The sequence below is a fragment of the Electrophorus electricus genome, chromosome 24 (assembly GCF_013358815.1).
Source record: "Electrophorus electricus isolate fEleEle1 chromosome 24, fEleEle1.pri, whole genome shotgun sequence".
Classification (NCBI taxonomy): Eukaryota; Metazoa; Chordata; class Actinopteri; order Gymnotiformes; family Gymnotidae; genus Electrophorus; species Electrophorus electricus.
In genome coordinates, this window is record NC_049558.1 from 9,268,115 (window position 1) to 9,290,457 (window position 22,343).

General features: G+C 34.3%; 1 protein-coding gene across 1 annotated transcript; it reads left to right on the plus strand.

Annotated features, from left to right (window-relative positions):
- The first annotated feature begins 1,128 nt into the window (after positions 1-1,128).
- Positions 1,129-20,669, plus strand: LOC113590079 (hemicentin-1-like). Its single transcript, XM_035522673.1, has 19 exons — positions 1,129-1,194; positions 1,386-1,430; positions 3,072-3,356; positions 4,085-4,369; positions 5,098-5,382; positions 6,110-6,394; positions 7,122-7,406; positions 8,134-8,418; positions 9,146-9,430; positions 10,159-10,443; positions 11,933-12,202; positions 12,376-12,477; positions 12,604-12,660; positions 12,756-12,815; positions 17,559-17,636; positions 18,189-18,236; positions 18,518-18,565; positions 19,449-19,532; positions 19,685-20,669. The coding sequence occupies exons 1-19, from the start codon at positions 1,164-1,166 to the stop codon at positions 19,726-19,728; spliced, it is 3,147 nt and encodes a 1,048-aa protein (XP_035378566.1). The 5' UTR covers positions 1,129-1,163; the 3' UTR covers positions 19,729-20,669.
- Positions 20,670-22,343: the final 1,674 nt, after the last annotated feature.

Genomic DNA, 22,343 nt, shown 5'->3' on the forward strand with positions numbered 1-22,343 from the left:
TTGGGCATTTTTGGGCCCCTGAGCAAGACCCTTAACCCTTAACCCTTAACCCTCAATTGCTCAAGTTGTACTCAGTCAGAGTTGTAAGTAGCATTGGATAAAAGTGTCAGCTAAATGCCATAAATGTAAATGTAAATCAGGTAATGTGAGAGGCCTTTGTGGAATTTCCTCTCTATCCAAAATGCATAAATCTAACATCTAAAACAGAGCTTTGTCTTATATTTACTTGCAAATTAAAAGGTTTTTAAAATTTTAAATGTGCAATATGTTAAAACTTCATAAACTTGGAATCTGCCCTTGTCAAATCTACATTCAGCAACAATCTTGTCTTTAAGACATTTCTCGAATGGCACCGAATTACTCATGAAACAAAAAACAAGGCTAACAATTTGCCCAGAAAGTAAGGCTCTAAATCTAACTGACTTCTGAAGGTAATCCCATAAATGTGTGGTGTACAATTTTATTTACACATATCTGTAAATGTTGTAGCATTTTAATATGTGCAACTTGTAGACTAGTTATTGTGTAGTATTTAGGATACAATCGAATGTGAAGTATGAGATCATTGTTTTTCTCCTATGCTTCTTACTGTGAAAATCAACAGCTTTTATGCATTCATGACATTTATTTTTGTGTGTCACTAAACGTACATTTGCAGGATGTTGGTTTACCACACATTTGGTGGAGAGTACAAACTGTGTCTTAGGCAGCGTTGCTAAGAGACAAGACATATATGACTTGGGAGTGAAAAAAGCTCTGTTAAAATATTAATTGTAACCAGTAATGTATAATGTTTTGGGGAAAATTAAACTTTAAGCTCTGTTGGTTATTTCAGTTTACTTTTATATCATCAGATGCAAATGTAAAGTAACTGACTTTTTGTTCAATTATGTAGCATTTTGTAAAGGTAATGTTTTTCACTACTTTAGCATTTTTTTTTAATTATCTGTAGTAGTAGTAATAGTAATAGTTTTAGTTAAATGTTCATTCTCTCTATCTCTTTTGGCATGAAAAGGAAACTTTTTAAAAATGTAATTTCCTGTCAAGGGTAGGTACAGATACATGCTGTAATAGGAAGTCAACTCCCCCTACACAGACCAGAAAGAATCATGACTATTGAATGTACTGCTTTGCTTAAACCATTTATTATCTGGACTGGAAGAATGGCACTAATCAAATTCATCCTTGTAGCGGGTGAGAAAATTTTGAATGGTTATACACAGCTGTGCTTAAGTAGTGATACCTATAAGAGTTTGCTCACTTTCTGAGTTCTTTCATTTCATTGTGTTCTTTCCATTAGAAATGTCTGACTGATACACGCAAAGTTCTGTAGTAGATTTAACTTTACTTTTGTAGTAAAATATTTTCATTCTCTGTTTAAACAGGAGCCATCAGTGTGGTAATAAACCTGTCTCAAGAAGAGGTAGATGGTGAGCTCAATAATGGTCCTTTAGTCTGTGTTAATTTACATTTGTTAGTTTCAAATTCATACTAAAATTCCTGAAGCTTTTTGGATTTCCAGTAAATAAAAGAATACTAATAGTGCACTTGTAAATTAGGAGTAAGTGTAATAATTATGCAAAGTACAATCCAATATTTTGAGAAGTACATTTATGCACCTCTCATGTAATGAACATTTATATATATATATATAAAAATGTTCAAATGTGATAGGATGTACAGTATCTAAAGTAAGATAACTGACTCTAATCGAATCTGACATAGCCTTTCATCGATCTACAATAGCAGAGGATAGATCATTGATACAGCTGCATAGAAAAGATTTGTTTACATGAAAATAATTCTCCTTGTAGGAAACTCTTAACAAGGCTTAGAGAAATCATTAGTCTTAAACATAAACAAATGCAGCCCTATCAGCTAAAATGAACTCTAGGGTAGGGGTAGCTCAGTGGTTAAGATACTTGTAATAGGAAGGTTGCTGGTTCCAACCCCGTCACTGCCTAGTTATCATTTTTGGGTGCCTCAGCAAGACCCTTAACCCTCAAATGCTCAAGTTGTACTCAGTCATAAGTTGTAAGTTGCTTTGGATAAAAGTGTCAGCTAAATATAAAAAAATGTAAATGCATTCTGTATGGAAAGAGGCATTTACTGGTGAAATGGTGACTTTGAAGTGTGAAAATTCAAACACATCCTTAGACTGGATGACTACCTGGCTCAGAAATTCTGAGAAGATTATTGATGTAGAGATCAAAGATAATGGCAAAATTCTTTTAATTTCCTCTATAAAACCAAGCCACCTTGGAAAATACACTTGTGAAACTGAGGTTAAAGGTAGACCAAAGACAAGAGCAGTAAGCGCTGAATTTCTATTGACTGTTAATGGTAAGTCCACATCAACAAAATATTTATCAACTCAATAAAGCATTTGTTCTGCATTAAAGGACCATAAAACAATCCTAACATTTCTTAGCTGATCATTTCACTCTGTGTGATGTAAGAATATGTATCCTATTTAAAATGACCTTTTAGTTATTCTTGAGTTATTCTCCGCCTATGTCACCTTGTATATTGCCTATTTATCTAATCTCATTGTGGACCTTTGTTTAAGTACTCAACAAAAATCTAGCATCAAATTATGGTCAAATCAGATAACACTGAATTATGTTAGAATATTTTATCTTATTTTTTCAAAGTGAACATAGTAAGATTTCTTTTTCATCTTCTTGTTTAACTGACTTATTTCTCATAGGTGTGTAATCTCTTCTATGAAGGCCAGTAAAATTATAGTGTCCATAGATCTATGTAATGTAGACATACTAAGAATACAGAGGGTAAAACGACCCTCTCATTTCCAAATATGTTGAAAACAAATGTATACACTTGGTGAATGAAAAGTTTATAGTCCTTGCATTTTCTTAAATTAAGTAGGCCTGAATTAGAATGATGGTGACGTTTATAAGAAATGCATGTCTGTGATTGTGAACATATAATTTAAGTCTGAAAATCACAAGGTAATAATTGAAAGTAAGATATATCTGTTGTTTGTTTTTACAAAATAACTTGGGCATTATAAGCTCTACACTGTAATGAAAAATATCTTTCTTTCTTAGAACCCCCTCAACCAAAAGTAATTCTACATTCTGGATGGAAAGAAGCATTTACTGGTGAAATGGTGACTTTGAAGTGTGAAAATTCAAACACATCCTTAGACTGGATGACTACCTGGCTCAGAAATTCTGAGAAGATGACTGATGTAGAGATCAAAGATAATGGCAAAACTCTTTTAATTTCCTCTATAAAACCAAGCCACCTTGGAAAATACACTTGTGAAACTGAGGTTAAAGGGAGACCAAAGACAAGAGCAGTAAGCGCTGAATTTCTATTGACTGTTTATGGTAAGTCCTCATCAACAAAATATTTATCAACTCAATAAAGCATTTGTTCTGCATTAAAGGACTATAAAGCAATCCTAACATTTCTTAGCTGATCATTTCACTCTGTGTGATGTAAGAATATGTATCCTATTTAAAATGACCTTTTAGTTATTCTTGAGTTATTCTCCGCCTATGTCACCTTGTATATTGCCTATTTATCTAATCTCATTGTGGACCTTTGTTTAAGTACTCAACAAAAATCTAGCATCAAATTATGGTCAAATCAGATAACACTGAATTATGTTAGAATATTTTATCTTATTTTTTCACAGTGAACATAGTAAGATTTCTTTTTCATCTTCTTGTTTAACTGACTTATTTCTCATAGGTGTGTAATCTCTTCTATGAAGGCCAGTAAAATTATAGTGTCCATAGATCTATGTAATGTAGACATACTAAGAATACAGAGGGTAAAACGACCCTCTCATTTCCAAATATGTTCAAAACAAATGTATACACTTGATGAATGAAAAGTTTATAGTCCTTGCATTTTCTTAAATTAAGTAGGCCTGAATTAGAATGATGGTGACGTTTATAAGAAATGCATGTCTGTGATTGTGAACCTATAATTTAAGTCTGAAAATCACAAGGTAATAATTGAAAGTAAGATATATCTGTTGTTTGTTTTTACAAAATAACTTGGGCATTGTGAGCTCTACACTGTAATGAAAAATATATTTCTTTCTTAGAACCCCCTCAACCAAAAGTAATTCTAGATTCTGGATGGAAAGAAGCATTTACTGGTGAAATGGTGACTTTGAAGTGTGAAAATTCAATCACATCCTTAGACTGGATGACTACCTGGCTCAGAAATTCTGAGAAGATGACTGATGTAGAGATCAAAGATAATGGCAAAACTCTTTTAATTTCCTCTATAAAACCAAGCCACCTTGGAAAATACACTTGTGAAACTGAGGTTAAAGGGAGACCAAAGACAAGAGCAGTAAGCGCTGAATTTCTATTGACTGTTTATGGTAAGTCCTCATCAACAAAATATTTATCAACTCAATAAAGCATTTGTTCTGCATTAAAGGACTATAAAGCAATCCTAACATTTCTTAGCTGATCATTTCACTCTGTGTGATGTAAGAATATGTATCCTATTTAAAATGACCTTTTAGTTATTCTTGAGTTATTCTCCGCCTATGTCACCTTGTATATTGCCTATTTATCTAATCTCATTGTGGACCTTTGTTTAAGTACTCAACAAAAATCTAGCATCAAATTATGGTCAAATCAGATAACACTGAATTATGTTAGAATATTTTATCTTATTTTTTCACAGTGAACATAGTAAGATTTCTTTTTCATCTTCTTGTTTAACTGACTTATTTCTCATAGGTGTGTAATCTCTTCTATGAAGGCCAGTAAAATTATAGTGTCCATAGATCTATGTAATGTAGACATACTAAGAATACAGAGGGTAAAACGACCCTCTCATTTCCAAATATGTTGAAAACAAATGTATACACTTGGTGAATGAAAAGTTTATAGTCCTTGCATTTTCTTAAATTAAGTAGGCCTGAATTAGAATGATGGTGACGTTTATAAGAAATGCATGTCTGTGATTGTGAACATATAATTTAAGTCTGAAAATCACAAGGTAATAATTGAAAGTAAGATATATCTGTTGTTTGTTTTTACAAAATAACTTGGGCATTGTGAGCTCTACACTGTAATGAAAAATATATTTCTTTCTTAGAACCCCCTCAACCAAAAGTAATTCTAGATTCTGGATGGAAAGAAGCATTTACTGGTGAAATGGTGACTTTGAAGTGTGAAAATTCAATCACATCCTTAGACTGGATGACTACCTGGCTCAGAAATTCTGAGAAGATGACTGATGTAGAGATCAAAGATAATGACAAAATTCTTTTAATTTCCTCTATAAAACCAAGCCACCTTGGAAAATACACTTGTGAAACTGAGGTTAAACATAGACCAAAGACAAGAGCAGTAAGCGCTGAATTTCTATTGACTGTTTATGGTAAGTCCTCATCAACAAAATATTTATCAACTCAATAAAGCATTTGTTCTGCATTAAAGGACCATAAAGCAATCCTAACATTTCTTAGCTGATCATTTCACTCTGTGTGATGTAAGAATATGTATCCTATTTAAAATGACCTTTTAGTTATTCTTGAGTTATTCTCCACCTATGTCACCTTGTATATTGCCTATTTATCTAATCTCATTGTGGACCTTTGTTTAAGTACTCAACAAAAATCTAGCATCAAATTATGGTCAAATCAGATAACACTGAATTATGTTAGAATATTTTATCTTATTTTTTCACAGTGAACATAGTAAGATTTCTTTTTCATCTTCTTGTTTAACTGACTTATTTCTCATAGGTGTGTAATCTCTTCTATGAAAGCCAGTAAAATTATAGTGTCCATAGATCTATGTAATGTAGACATACTAAGAATACAGAGGGTAAAACGACCCTCTCATTTCCAAATATGTTCAAAACAAATGTATAAACTTGGTGAATGAAAAGTGTATAGTCCTTGCATTTTCGTAAATTAAGTAGGCCTGAATTAGAATGATGGTGACGTTTATAAGAAATGCATGTCTGTGATTGTGAACATATAATTTAAGTCTGAAAATCACAAGGTAATAATTGAAAGTAAGATATATCTGTTGTTTGTTTTTACAAAATACCTTGGCATTGTGAGCTCTACACTGTAATGAAAAATATATTTCTTTCTTAGAACCCCCTCAACCAAAAGTAATTCTACATTCTGGATGGAAAGAAGCATTTACTGGTGAAATGGTGACTTTGAAGTGTGAAAATTCAATCACATCCTTAGACTGGATGACTACCTGGCTCAGAAATTCTGAGAAGATGACTGATGTAGAGATCAAAGATAATGACAAAATTCTTTTAATTTCCTCTATAAAACCAAGCCACCTTGGAAAATACACTTGTGAAACTGAGGTTAAACATAGACCAAAGACAAGAGCAGTAAGCGCTGAATTTCTATTGACTGTTTATGGTAAGTCCTCATCAACAAAATATTTATCAACTCAATAAAGCATTTGTTCTGCATTAAAGGACCATAAAGCAATCCTAACATTTCTTAGCTGATCATTTGACTCTGTGTGATGTAAGAATATGTATCCTATTTAAAATGACCTTTTAGTTATTCTTGAGTTATTCTCCGCCTATGTCACCTTGTATATTGCCTATTTATCTGATCTCATTGTGGACCTTTGTTTAAGTACTCAACAAAAATCTAGCATCAAATTATGGTCAAATCAGATAACACTGAATTATGTTAGAATATTTTATCTTATTTTTTCACAGTGAACATAGTAAGATTTCTTTTTCATCTTCTTGTTTAACTGACTTATTTCTCATAGGTGTGTAATCTCTTCTATGAAAGCCAGTAAAATTATAGTGTCCACAGATCTATGTAATGTAGACATACTAAGAATACAGAGGGTAAAACGACCCTCTCATTTCCAAATATGTTCAAAACAAATGTATAAACTTGGTGAATGAAAAGTGTGTAGTCCTTGCATTTTCGTAAATTAAGTAGGCCTGAATTAGAATGATGGTGACGTTTATAAGAAATGCATGTCTGTGATTGTGAACATATAATTTAAGTCTGAAAATCACAAGGTAATAATTGAAAGTAAGATATATCTGTTGTTTGTTTTTACAAAATACCTTGGCATTGTGAGCTCTACACTGTAATGAAAAATATATTTCTTTCTTAGAACCCCCTCAACCAAAAGTAATTCTACATTCTGGATGGAAAGAAGCATTTACTGGTGAAATGGTGACTTTGAAGTGTGAAAATTCAATCACATCCTTAGACTGGATGACTACCTGGCTCAGAAATTCTGAGAAGATGACTGATGTAGAGATCAAAGATAATGACAAAATTCTTTTAATTTCCTCTATAAAACCAAGCCACCTTGGAAAATACACTTGTGAAACTGAGGTTAAACATAGACCAAAGACAAGAGCAGTAAGCGCTGAATTTCTATTGACTGTTTATGGTAAGTCCTCATCAACAAAATATTTATCAACTCAATAAAGCATTTGTTCTGCATTAAAGGACCATAAAGCAATCCTAACATTTCTTAGCTGATCATTTGACTCTGTGTGATGTAAGAATATGTATCCTATTTAAAATGACCTTTTAGTTATTCTTGAGTTATTCTCCGCCTATGTCACCTTGTATATTGCCTATTTATCTGATCTCATTGTGGACCTTTGTTTAAGTACTCAACAAAAATCTAGCATCAAATTATGGTCAAATCAGATAACACTGAATTATGTTAGAATATTTTATCTTATTTTTTCACAGTGAACATAGTAAGATTTCTTTTTCATCTTCTTGTTTAACTGACTTATTTCTCATAGGTGTGTAATCTCTTCTATGAAAGCCAGTAAAATTATAGTGTCCATAGATCTATGTAATGTAGACATACTAAGAATACAGAGGGTAAAACGACCCTCTCATTTCCAAATATGTTCAAAACAAATGTATAAACTTGGTGAATGAAAAGTGTATAGTCCTTGCATTTTCGTAAATTAAGTAGGCCTGAATTAGAATGATGGTGACGTTTATAAGAAATGCATGTCTGTGATTGTGAACATATAATTTAAGTCTGAAAATCACAAGGTAATAATTGAAAGTAAGATATATCTGTTGTTTGTTTTTACAAAATACCTTGGCATTGTGAGCTCTACACTGTAATGAAAAATATATTTCTTTCTTAGAACCCCCTCAACCAAAAGTAATTCTAGATTCTGGATGGAAAGAAGCATTTACTGGTGAAATGGTGACTTTGAAGTGTGAAAATTCAATCACATCCTTAGACTGGATGACTACCTGGCTCAGAAATTCTGAGAAGATGACTGATGTAGAGATCAAAGATAATGACAAAATTCTTTTAATTTCCTCTATAAAACCAAGCCACCTTGGAAAATACACTTGTGAAACTGAGGTTAAACATAGACCAAAGACAAGAGCAGTAAGCGCTGAATTTCTATTGACTGTTTATGGTAAGTCCTCATCAACAAAATATTTATCAACTCAATAAAGCATTTGTTCTGCATTAAAGGACCATAAAGCAATCCTAACATTTCTTAGCTGATCATTTCACTCTGTGTGATGTAAGAATATGTATCCTATTTAAAATGACCTTTTAGTTATTCTTGAGTTATTCTCCGCCTATGTCACCTTGTATATTGCCTATTTATCTGATCTCATTGTGGACCTTTGTTTAAGTACTCAACAAAAATCTAGCATCAAATTATGGTCAAATCAGATAACACTGAATTATGTTAGAATATTTTATCTTATTTTTTCACAGTGAACATAGTAAGATTTCTTTTTCATCTTCTTGTTTAACTGACTTATTTCTCATAGGTGTGTAATCTCTTCTATGAAAGCCAGTAAAATTATAGTGTCCATAGATCTATGTAATGTAGACATACTAAGAATACAGAGGGTAAAACGACCCTCTCATTTCCAAATATGTTCAAAACAAATGTATAAACTTGGTGAATGAAAAGTGTATAGTCCTTGCATTTTCGTAAATTAAGTAGGCCTGAATTAGAATGATGGTGACGTTTATAAGAAATGCATGTCTGTGATTGTGAACATATAATTTAAGTCTGAAAATCACAAGGTAATAATTGAAAGTAAGATATATCTGTTGTTTGTTTTTACAAAATACCTTGGCATTGTGAGCTCTACACTGTAATGAAAAATATATTTCTTTCTTAGAACCCCCTCAACCAAAAGTAATTCTAGATTCTGGATGGAAAGAAGCATTTACTGGTGAAATGGTGACTTTGAAGTGTGAAAATTCAATCACATCCTTAGACTGGATGACTACCTGGCTCAGAAATTCTGAGAAGATGACTGATGTAGAGATCAAAGATAACGACAAAATTCTTTTAATTTCCTCTATAAAACCAAGCCACCTTGGAAAATACACTTGTGAAACTGAGGTTAAAGATAGACCAAAGACAAGAGCAGTAAGCGCTGAATTTCTATTGACTGTTTATGGTAAGTCCTCATCAACAAAATATTTATCAACTCAATAAAGCATTTGTTCTGCATTAAAGGACCATAAAGCAATCCTAACATTTCTTAGCTGATCATTTCACTCTGTGTGATGTAAGAATATGTATCCTATTTAAAATGACCTTTTAATTATTCTTGAGTTATTCTCTGCCTATGTCACCTTGTATATTGCCTATTTATCTAATCTCATTGTGGACCTTTGTTTAAGTACTCAACAAAAATCTAGCATCAAATTATGGTCAAATCAGATAACACTGAATTATGTTAGAATATTTTATCTTATTTTTTCACAGTGAACATAGTAAGATTTCTTTTTCATCTTCTTGTTTAACTGACTTATTTCTCATAGGTGTGTAATCTCTTCTATGAAAGCCAGTAAAATTATAGTGTCCATAGATCTATGTAATGTAGACATACTAAGAATACAGAGGGTAAAACGACCCTCTCATTTCCAAATATGTTCAAAACAAATGTATAAACTTGGTGAATGAAAAGTGTATAGTCCTTGCATTTTCGTAAATTAAGTAGGCCTGAATTAGAATGATGGTGACGTTTATAAGAAATGCATGTCTGTGATTGTGAACATATAATTTAAGTCTGAAAATCACAAGGTAATAATTGAAAGTAAGATATATCTGTTGTTTGTTTTTACAAAATAACTTGGGCATTGTGAGCTCTACACTGTAATGAAAAATATCTTTCTTTCTTAGAACCCCCTCAACCAAAAGTAATTCTACATTCTGGATGGAAAGAAGCATTTACTGGTGAAATGGTGACTTTGAAGTGTGAAAATTCAAACACATCCTTAGACTGGATGACTACCTGGCTCAGAAATTCTGAGAAGATGACTGATGTAGAGATCAAAGATAATGGCACAATTCTTTTAATTTCCTCTATAAAACCAAGCCACCTTGGAAAATACACTTGTGAAACTGAGGTTAAAGATAGACCAAAGACAAGAGCAGTAAGCGCTGAATTTCTATTGACTGTTTATGGTAAGTCCTCATCAACAAAATATTTATCAACTCAATAAAGCATTTGTTCTGCATTAAAGGACCATAAAGCAATCCTAACATTTCTTAGCTGATCATTTCACTCTGTGTGATGTAAGAATATGTATCCTATTCAAAATGACCTTTTAGTTATTCTTGAGTTATTCTCCGCCTATGTCACCTTGTATATTGCCTATTTATCTAATCTCATTGTGGACCTTTGTTTAAGTACTCAACAAAAATCTAGCATCAAATTATGGTCAAATCAGATAACACTGAATTATGTTAGACTATTTTAACTTATTTTTTTCACAGTGAATATGGTAAGATTTCTTTTTCATCTTGTTATTTTCCTGCAGTTGTTTCCCTTACCTGTTTTTGCCTTGCTGCAATTTTCATAGCCATAAACAAACATTCTTGCAACGATGTGTAAATTGTGGCACGACTAGAGTTTTGACATTTGATATCTGATGGCACACTAGTATTTTCAAACCCACTATGTATAAACAGAACTTGTTACCACCTCCCAAGACCCACTAATTAAATATAACTAGTTATGTTATCCATAATAAGTAAGAACAAATAACTCCATTGTAAAAATCCATAGGTGTAAAGTTAATCTGTTCTCCCAGAGTGTCCTTAGCTGTCCAGGGCCTCAGTGAAATATCAAGTTACTTATGAGAACATTATCTACTGGTTTTAAGAATATTATCCTCAACTTTCTATCATAGTTTCTCTTATTCCATGAAGCAGCCTTGTGAGCAGTAGGTAATTGAAAAGCATATTGGTATCTTTGGCGAGCATCCATACAGTATGTAGAATGTGGAACATCCTGCTGCTTTTAAATGGGAGCAGTTTTAGGTGAAGATAAGCTTTCAGTGAATATCTTCAGTTTGATTTTTCATTTGAACAAAGTCTAATTCAATTGAACACAGTCTAACACAGTCTAATTACATTAATGCAGTTTCTCCATATAGGAGGCGTCTTGAAGCTGTCATCACCAGCAAAGGCTTTTGTATGAAGTATTAAATAAATTTCAGTACGCGTGTTCAATACTTTTTCCCTGAGTCATTTCTCATTATTACACATAGCTTAATTTATGGACATCTATGGTTTGATTTCTTTGCATGTGTGGATTGGATGGGTTTTTGTGACATCTGGTGAGAATTTCATGTCAATAGCACCTTTAGAAATATATTTCTTTAGAAAATTGGTGACGTATTCAATACTTATTTCACCCGCTGTATAGGCACACCATTAAACTTTCGTGCATCTGTCCAGAAGCATGGCAACGCCCTACACACACACACATCACAAAGGTGTAAGGGAAATGCTGTGTCTGAAATGCTGAATTATATTCTGTTTAAAATCATCATCTTAAAGATATTTGATTTTTTGTTGTTGTGTATTTTGTAAAAATAACATCTTTGTTAACCATATGTTTATAGTTGAACGTGTTTGGTGTTGTTAATGCTGTTTGATGCATTTTTAGCCCGTCCATCAGCTGTGCTAATTCTGGAGACAAGCTGGTCTGATATCATGTCTGTGGCCACACTGACTCTGAAATGTGAGGTCCGTGGTCAGCTCGAATGGAACTACACATGGTACAAGGATGAAATATTTGAGATCACTAGCACAGAACAAATGTACAGTATAAAGGCCACACATGAAACATTTAAGAGTGAATACAAATGCAGAGGCAACAGGACACAGCGGCCACTATACTCTTCCTTTAGTGAGGGCTTCAAAGCTAATAATATTGGTGAGTTATGAACAAAGTAATTAAAGTCAATTTATATAATATTAAAGTATATTAATAATATTGTTTATTATGCAAGTTACAGATATCAACAAGCTAATCTAGATAAAGATTTTTTTCTTAATTAAGCACTGAGGGCATAAGCATAATTTTTTTTTTCCTTCTCATAATTGCAGTCCTAAAACGAAAAGTGCTGCTAGCCATCTCTGGATGTGTTGTATGCAGTATGCTCCTCCTTTTCATTGGGTGCATAGCTTTACGCTTCAAGCGCAAAACAGGTGATTCAAATGCTGAATTACAAATGCTGAATTATATTATTCTGTTTAAAAGATATTAATTTTTTTTTGTTGTTGTGTATTTTGTAGCTTTTAATCATCACTAAAATGTGCTTCTTCTACCACTAGAGAAAAAGGATATGGTGAAAGAAGACTTGTTTTTTTCAATGACAGCTTCTATGACACGTAGGTGAATTAATAGTTTTATCACTTGTCCAGAATTGCATAATTCCATGAGTTGTTGTTGCAAGAATAGTTCAAGGATTTGCATTTCCTCACAGAAACAAGTTCACCCTTACAGGAGTATATGATGCAAACTGAACCTCCACTTGACATGGAAGGTAAATAGACCATCAGGAATTATAGCATCTCATAGCACTGAATTTTCTAAAACACAGAGGGATGGAGTTTCCTGTTTTGTTTTGTTTTATTTATTCGCCAACTTGGATTTTAGTGAGACTTTTATATATAAAGCATTGAATGCAAAAAACAAACAATCTTTATGTAATCTGAAGGCAAGAGAAAGTGGGCCAGATTTGTAAAACTTGAGGGCATTCACATTACAACATGCAAAGTGTGTGACACACTTAGAATTCCTATACATAAAGCCACTATGGAGATAATGTATAACAGTGGTACATACACCTGCACCCAAGGTAAAAGCCAATCAAAATAAACATATAAATGAATCAATAAAGATCCATGTGAGACCAATGAACCTGCCAGTTGCATAAAAATGTAACACATAGTAAGCCAGGACCTGCATGGTTGTACTGAGTTGATGACCTCAGTCCTTCTAAATCATGACGGAGCAAAAAAATAAAAATAATAATGTATCTCTCCTAAGTCTATAGTTGTGGCCAAGTTGAAACACATATTTTGGTTTTCACAAAGTTTACTGCCTCAGTTTTTTTTTAGATCTTTTTTGTCAGATGTTTATATGGTATAGTGAAGTACAATTATAAGCATTTCATAAGTAACTTTTTTATTGACAAATGCATCAAATTTAAGCAAAGACTTGATATTTACAGTGTTGACCCTTTTTCTTTTTTAAGACTTATGCAATTTGCCTTGGAATGCTGGATATCAGCTTCTGGGCAAAATCTTGACTGATGGGAACCCATTCTTCCCTAATCAGTAGTTGGAGTTGATCACAGTTTCTGTGTTTGTTTGTCCACCCTCTTTATGAGGATTGACCACAGGTTCTCAATAAGATTGAGATCTGGGGAGTTTGCTGGCCATGCACCCAAAATTTCAATGTTTTGTTCACCAAGCCACTTGGTTATCACTTTTGCTTTGTGACTTGGTGCTCTGTCATGCTGGAAAAAGCATTGTTCATCACCAAATTGCTCCTGGATCGTTGGGAGAAATTGCTCTTGGAGGATGTTTTGATACCATTCCTTATTCATGGCAGTGTTCTTAGAAAAAAAATTGAGCAAACCCACTCCCTTAGATGAGAAGGAACCTCACACATGAATGGTCTCAGGATTAATCACTGTTGACATAACAGGACTCATGGTAGCGCTCACCTTTTCTTATCTGCACAATAATTTGTCCAGTTGTCCCAAACAGTCTGAAGGGGGCTGCATCACAGAAAATAACTTTACCGCAGTCGTCTGCAGTCCAATTGCTATACTTCCTGCAGAATGTCAGTCTGTCCTTGATGTTTTTCTTGGAGAGAAATGGCTTCTTTGCTGCCCTTCTTGACACCAAGCCATCCTCCAAAAGCCTTTGCCTCACTGTGCATGCAGATGCACTCACACCTGCCTTCTGCTATTCCTGAGCAAGCTCTGCACTGGTGGTGACCCAATCCCGTAGCTGCATCCTCTTTAGGAGACTTTCTTGTGTGCCCCAAAGCCTTCTTCACTGCAATTGAACCTCTCTCCTTGAAGTTCTTGATGATTCAATAAATGGTTGATTTAGGTGCTGTCTTACAAGCAGCAATGTCCTTGTTGGTGAAGCCCTTTTGAGGTAATTCAGTGATGACTGCACGTGTTTCCTTGGAGATAACCATGGTTAACAGAAGAAAACTTCAAGCACTACCACCCTTTTAATGTAACTACTCTGCTCTTCTAATCAGCATGACAGAGTGATATCAGCTGCCTTGACCTCATTAACACTTTCTCCTGAGCTAACATGAAGATCACTGAAATGATGTTAGCAGGCTGTTTTTTTGGCAGGGCTGAAATGCAGTGGCTGGAATGCAGTCATTTTTTGTGATTAAGTTAATTTTCATAGCAAGGAATGACTTTGCAATTAATTACAATTCATCTGATCACTCATCATAATCTAGAGTAAATGCAACTTGCCACCATAAAAACTGAAGCAGCAAACTTTATGAAAACCAAAATTTGTGCTAGTCTGTTTAAAGTTTCTTCCTCTATAAAGCAAAGCAACTCTGGGTGGCTGCGTAATATGTTATGTGCTGCCATGTGTTGTGTAGCTGACTGATGAATGAGGCATTTACGTGGCCTCTTAATAGAGCGTCACAAAGCCAACACAGCAGGGGAGACCCCTGTGGATTCATGAAGGGCTGCATTGATTACCACACAAAATGTGGGTAACTAGCAGTCCCTGCCCTGATTGTGCTTACCCATAAACAATCATGGTTCTCATGATATGGTTCACCCTTTTGGCAAGATTGGTCTGGTGATGGTAGGCCAAAGTTAACTTCTGAGTTACCCCCCACCATCTCATATAACTTTGCCATCATGATACTTGTCCACTGTGGTCCACAGTCTGAAACAATGTGAGCTCACACCCCAGTGAGTAAAGATGTCATTTCTGAGTATGCTGCATACCAGTGGTTTAAAGGGAACAACTCTACTCTTAATGACATAGTCCACAACTACCATCAACATGGTGTTCCTGAAGGGACTCATTAGTAAGAAACCCATGAAATCCTCTCCTTTCATCTCTTCAGGGTTCTTGTAACTGCTGGCAAATCTGGCACTCCACATATTTCCACACATCCTTTCTAATGCTAGGCCACCATGCCACCTCCAGAATCTTCTCAAGGGTCTTCATACAGCCAGGGTGACCCATAAAAGAGCTACTGTGGAAGTAGTTGAGGCACTACCAATGAATAATTGTAACCCCTGAATTTGGAAGTCACTCTGCGATTTAAGACAGCATGCTGCTCCATCTTGGTACTGAAGCAGGTTTGTTTTACTATCTTACATACGAGGCTATGTTTCTGAGAGGCCTTGATATTTTGAAAGGTGGTTGATAAGTCACTCATAGAAGGAGCTCTTGAAAGTGCATCAGATAAAAAGTTGCAGCAACCTAACATGTAATACATTCTGAAGTCAAAGGTTTGGAGTCTCAGAGTCCAGTGTGTCAGTCTGCTCACTGTCTGCACAGTCAGTCTGCACAGTCTTTGAGCAGTTAAAAGCCCACATAAGTTGATGTTTAGGCCATGGTAGTCCACAAAAAATGGAAAGAACAATTAGGCTTCAGACCCTCAACCCCAGGGACAGGCCAGGAGGAGGAAGATCTTTCAACATCTCCTGGTGCTTCTGTTGTCCTCTTGAAGTTCTACTTAATCATGGCAATTAATTAATTAATGCAGTGCAGTTATTAACTTTGCGAGGAAGTGATGTGTGTTCCCATTATACATGTATTAGGTGTATTGGGTGATGGGGCATTTTGCAGAGGACTAAAAACTCCAAATCTAGTAGATGTGGCATGCAGAGGTTGTCATACTTAAGCACATAGGCATCAGTTTTGTAGGGCACCTCAAGGAGCTTGAGAAAAAATGTAAAATTCCCTTCAGCCTTGCTCCCTTAATCATCTGCCATAATGAATGCTTGGTTTCCACATGGCTTCAGGCTTTGATGCTCCTTGGATATCTGTCTCCACAAATTTTGGATGAGAATGTATGTGCTACTAGTGTCCAATAGAGCATTTCCCCCTGACACCATGGATCTAAATAGGCATGATTAGGAGAGGGCACACCCTTATTGATGTTCTTTTCCCTGATTTTTTGTGGTTTGGTGCTCATCTGAACTGACATTCTGCATCAAGTTCCAGTAACCTATAAAGGCAGACTCTCTATATCCAGTATTGACTAGCTGATTCAATCCTCCTTTTTTTTTTATTTTTGTTGCCAGCCACCCACTTTGGGCTGAACCTTGTAATACCTCATTGAGCATGTCCACTAATGTTGAGGTCATGTCGATTTCATTCCCCCTTTCACTGATCCCCTCTTCCATCTTTATATCCATCATTTAGTGCAAAGTGTTAGGGTCTCCTCATGCTCTTGGGCTTGGTAGTCTCAGAAAGGATGCAACACAAAAATAAACTTATGGAGACACCAAAAAGCCAAGTAGGTTTTAGCCAATTTTATTTAATAAAAAAACAAGTTACATAAACAAAGTAACATCATCACAAAAATCAAGCAGGTATAGCATCAGGATGGGTCCAACAAAACAAACAAAACAATCTATGGACCCTTCGAATTCTCTCGTCCCTAAAAAAGCCAATAACAAAAATACAACAGAGCTTCCATGACTCCCTAATGAAAAAGAAAAAGGAAAAATGGGTAACAATGAAAATATTGCCAACCCCTGCAACTCCAATTAAGATCTAACAAGAGTAGACACAGTCTCATGACACCAGGAGTGAGATGACATTGTAGTACATGATTAATGTAGAAAACTTTGAATTTTTTCATGATATGCAAATATTTATTGATTCCATTATCCACAATAATATTCCACTATGAAAAATAAACATTTAATTGTTCAGATTAATGTGTGCTTCTCACAAAATCAGATGTGTGCTTCTCACAAAATCTGATTGATTATTCTATTAATTATACTAGATCCCTTGTGGAGATAGGGAGTCAGTGCAGAAAAGTATGCATAATTGTGCATGCCTGAAACACAATTAAAAATGTATTTTTGATTTGTGGCATGTAAAAAAAAAGGTGATATTTGTAAAGTGAATTAAATTAAAGTAATTAACTAACTAATAATAATAATAATAATGATGATGATGATGTATCTCTATTTTTTCCTTTTCAGTATTTTCTAAAATGTGTCTTGTACATGGACTACTCTCTTTCTAATTTATTTTATCAGAATGCAATCAGACTGCAGTATTAATTAATGAGCCAATATCTACAGTATCATCTACAGACTTGGATGATCACATCAAAAGTAAGATGTCTTCTGTTTGAGAGATGCATATTGCATATTGTTGCCTTCATTTAGGAAAGCAGTGTTTACATAGATAAACATACATATAATTCCTGGTTTAAAGTAAAGCCTGGATAGCAAGTATAGATTTCTGGACTTACTGCAGCCATAATGTTTGATCCAGTACATTAAAATGTATAAGTTTTTATTAATATTGCACTTTTCTAAAATATTGTACTTGCCATTTACTTAATAGGCCTATATCTGTCTTTAGAAGCAACTTAGAAATGTAAATGAATTAACTGACTTTAACAACTGAACCAGTGCCTTGGTATTACATTCTGGGATCTAGGTAAGAGGCAGGACTGAGGCCTTTTTAAAATTTGAGCTTGAGGTGCTCAGCTCAAGGCCCATCTGCAATGTGTGTCCTGCAAGCCCCTTCCGTTTGCTTAATGCAATTTTAACAAAACTTGTTACCGCACTATAAACAGCCTCAGGTACAGTCAATGGTATTCTTCTGCACATACTTATTAATGGTATAAACGCTATTTTTTTCTTGTTGTTTACTCAAAGCTGAGGTTCTTCTATCAAAAGATACTGAAGGATTGAAATCCTTTAAAGGTATTTATTTGACTTGATTATTTTGATATAATTCATATGTTTAGTTATTTGAGAATATTTAGTCTCAGATAAAGGTTTAAGAGTATAAGTTGAAATACCTCCATCTAAAGATACTGAAGGGTTAAAATCCTTTAAATGTATTTATTTAATGTGATTCCTGTGAAATCATTAAAATATTTTCCATTATATTCAGATTTAGATTAATGTCATTCCAGTTTCTTTATACATGTTTCTGCCTCACATAAGATGTAAAATTAGTTTTTATTTTCTTTTATTTTAAGTTGAGACATCACCAAGGACAGAGCATGATGGATTAAAGTCTCTTAAAGGTACAACTTTTGCATACAAAAAAGACATTATGCATTTGTCTAGATCCTGCTGCCTAGTTGTAAATTAAGGGAAGCCTGGGCTATGATCCATTCTTAATGATGACACAGCCTAAAGTATAGAGGAGACATCATGAATAATTTCCTAATGAAAATTGACATATATACCATATAAATCCTTGCTTTTCATCAGCTTCAAGATGAGGTGACTAAACTATGTAAATACATTTAAAAGGTGTTAAAGCAGGATTCCAACTATAGTACTACTCAGTATATCAAAATGTAAGTGTTTTTTTTTTTTTAATGGTACATAATAATACATGGAATATTTTGGGTTTTTTTTTAAAGTAAGATATTTTCTTTATGATCATAAGTAAACCAGAGACAGAAAAAGTCTGTACATGCACAGGAATGTATTAATAGTATAGCTTGGCAAATACTAGGGATAAGACCATGAAAGGCTTTCAGTGCTACGAGGAATCATTTTTGATAACTCCTGTCCTCTGTTTCTAATCCCAAATTTATGTTAACTGATCAGTGTGGGGAAAAAATGGTGCATGAATGGTGTATGAAAAAATTTTGATTTTTGTAGTCAGTTGTAGTCATTTTCACATAGGCACATACTCTGCATGCCAGCTGCACTGGAGCACCAAGCTAAATTTTGTGAAGATGTGAAGCACCTAAAAAGCACCTGTTTGTAACATTTAACATCTTAAAGATTTTCCACAAGAGGTCACTGCTAGCACTCAGGTAGAAGCACTATGTGAGTGGTGCTCTCATTAATGACAGTGTCCTTGTAACGCTAAATTGAGATTTTTAATGGTGAGAGGGTAGGCTAGCTGAATTCTCATTGCACTGCAATCATTTGTCATATTTTATTTTGCAGGTGCAATACATACCAATTCTTCATCTGTTCTTCCCTCTCAAGCTGAGACACCTCAATCAGCAGAAAATGTTTCAACTTTTAAAGGTACACATTGCTCACAAGTGTGATAGAAGTTAAGAGCATTTATGGGGTGCTAAGCGCAATAGCAGTTATTTATTAACATTTTTTCAGAATAAATACATTTTAATTTTTTTGCACAATTGATATATTTACCAAGTCTTTTCTTTAATTTCAAGTTGCGGAACCACCACTGACAGAGAAAGGACCTGAGAAAGATTAACATTAACGTTAACATTTTAAAAATCAAGGTATACATTTTAAATGGTTATTTTACATTACTGTGCAAATGTCTGCTGGTACAATTATAGAAATTTCCCTTTAGCTCTTTTACAGCAATTGTGGACCATCTTTCAACATTCAACTTCAAGATCTGAGTGGCAGAAAAAAACAAATACATGTATTTCATATGGGAAAATGCAAATAATTACCATAATATAGTTAACAACAGTCAGTAATCCAAAGTAAATGACAACTACATTAGTGTCTTCTTGTCATTATTACATTGCAACATCAAATCATATATATATATATATATATATATATATAATCCCCTTTTCCCATAGTTATGCTCAAAATGTTGCATACTTGTGTATAGGGTTTGTTTTATTGTAGAGTACTATATTATGCGCATGCTTTATTGGAAAATATAGATACTGAAATTGAGAGAGCAAAAAAAAAGAGTTTTTGGGTTATAAGAAATTGTATGCAGTTTTTGTGTACAATTGTGCAAGTATAGGTGCTGTAAGTCATAAGGATTAATATTCAAAATATATACATTTTAAAAAATATATAGATATACTGTATTCTTGAAGTTACATAGTATAGTATCATTGATATTATTTCACAGACAAGTTATTTAAATCCTGTCATCACGTTTTTGATATGTTTGTCTTGTCTCTACACTGTGTACGATTATTAGGCAAGTTGTATTTTTGAGGATTCATTTTATTATTGAACAACTCCAGTGCAGGACAGTCAATCCAGAATGTTAATAAACCTCAAACCTGAATATTTAAGTAGAAGTGAGCTTTTGGCTTTATAGGAGAATATCTATGTGTACATAATTATTGGGCTATTAGTGTGCTGAATTATTATACAACTAAATGAAAAATGTACATTTTCCCATCTCACTGATTTATTTTCACCTGTTTAAAGTGAGAATAATAAACAACTCAATTTACAAATAAACATTTCAGATATTAAAAAAAAAAATCAATATAGCCAATATAGCCACCCTTCTTTTCAGTAACAGTCATAAGCCTTCCATTCATGGAGTCTGTCAGTTTCTTTATATGTTGATGATCAACTTTTTGTGCAGCGAAAACCTCCTGTTTAAGAAGGGCCCTCAATAGGGTGTAGGTCAGGTGAGGAAGGGGGCCATGTCATTATTCTTTCATCCTTAAGGCCTCTACTGGCTAGCCACACAGTGAAGTACTTCGATGCATGCAGGAGCATTGTCTGGCATAAAAATGATAGTCTTCTAGAAATATGCAGACTTTCCTGTACCACTGCTTGAAGAATGTTTCTTCTAAAAACTGGCAATAGGTTAGTTGAGTCCATCTTCAAACCGAAAAGCTCCCGACTAGCTCATCTTTAATAATATCAGCCCATAACAGTACCCCACCACCATCTTGCTGGTGTCTGAGTGGAAGTGGTGCTTGACTCAGATGAGCTTAGTTTGAGGGTAACCTTTGAATTACATGATTTTGTTCTTTTATTATGCTTGGAAAACCTTTGCTTTTCCTTTACCTTTCTTTCCTATCACATTTATCACTGTCAAGACAGGTGACCATTTCTAATTGCATTTACTCAGTAAGGACAATATATCATTTGATTTTTATTGATCTGAAGAGTTGTGTCATGTTACAATCTTCTTCCCACTGATCATGTGGTATGGCCTGCCATGTGCAGTGGGAGACCATTATTGACTGTTCAATGTGACTGCTTCCTTGTTTGTTGCCACACCCCTTGTTAAACACACAACTTGACCTTGTTCTTTGTTTTATTTATGTTTGTACTTAAACCCTTGTGTGTAGTATCACATTCTTGGTCATTGTTCATGTGCATGTTAGCTGTTCATGTTCATGTTCATGAGATGGTGGATTGAGCAGTAATCTGACCCTATCTGAAACAAAGGAAATTAATAAATCATGAGTTAGTTCTCACTGCATGAACACCTCATGAAACCTGACTATAAGTTAGCTGAACGTCAGAAGACCATTAGAATAAGAATGTTAAAGAAGGTTTTTTGCAAACACTATTTAGTTGGCTTTATCCTGTGTTTTTGTGTCACAGAATGTTCGCCTCTCGCGAGTCACGTGGTTTGGCCCACCACGTGCAGTGGGAGGATCTTCGTTTGTAACCACGCCTGCACACACCTGCACCTTGTTTGTCTTTATGTATTTAAAACCCACATCAGTGTGCGCACAGTGTTGTTTGTTTGTGTCTAAATGTAACATTAGTGAATATGTTTGTCTAGCTTGTATTAATGTTAAAAATTGTTAATATTAAATGTGCCACTATAGTCTTTATATTTTATGTAAATAAATGTTTGTCCATGCTGAGAGAGTCTGTGTGTCCTGCTCCACGCCCTTCGGCACTCATTACATTTTGTTAAAATATTTTTGCTAATCCTCTGCAGTTTTTCAATTACTTTTATCAGATTAATTTCCCTGTTGAATTGATCAAGTTGGCAAAAGTTAATTCAGCGAATCATAGATATACCGAGATGACAGTACCTTACTTCTAAACATCATCTGACGAGTTGCATGCCATAAAGGGTGACCAACAGTCCAGCTTTGGACCACAGCAAAGGCATTCCTGTCTCCAAGAAAC

Excerpts from the sequence above, each read along its gene's own strand:
- LOC113590079 (XM_035522673.1), top strand. The coding sequence starts at position 1,164 with ATGGCACTAATCAAATTCATCCTTGTAGCGG. Across the intron at positions 12,203-12,375 it reads CTTCAAAGCTAATAATATTG|TCCTAAAACGAAAAGTGCTG; the intron begins GTGAGTTATGAA and ends TCATAATTGCAG. Across the intron at positions 12,661-12,755 it reads AATGACAGCTTCTATGACAC|AAACAAGTTCACCCTTACAG; the intron begins GTAGGTGAATTA and ends ATTTCCTCACAG.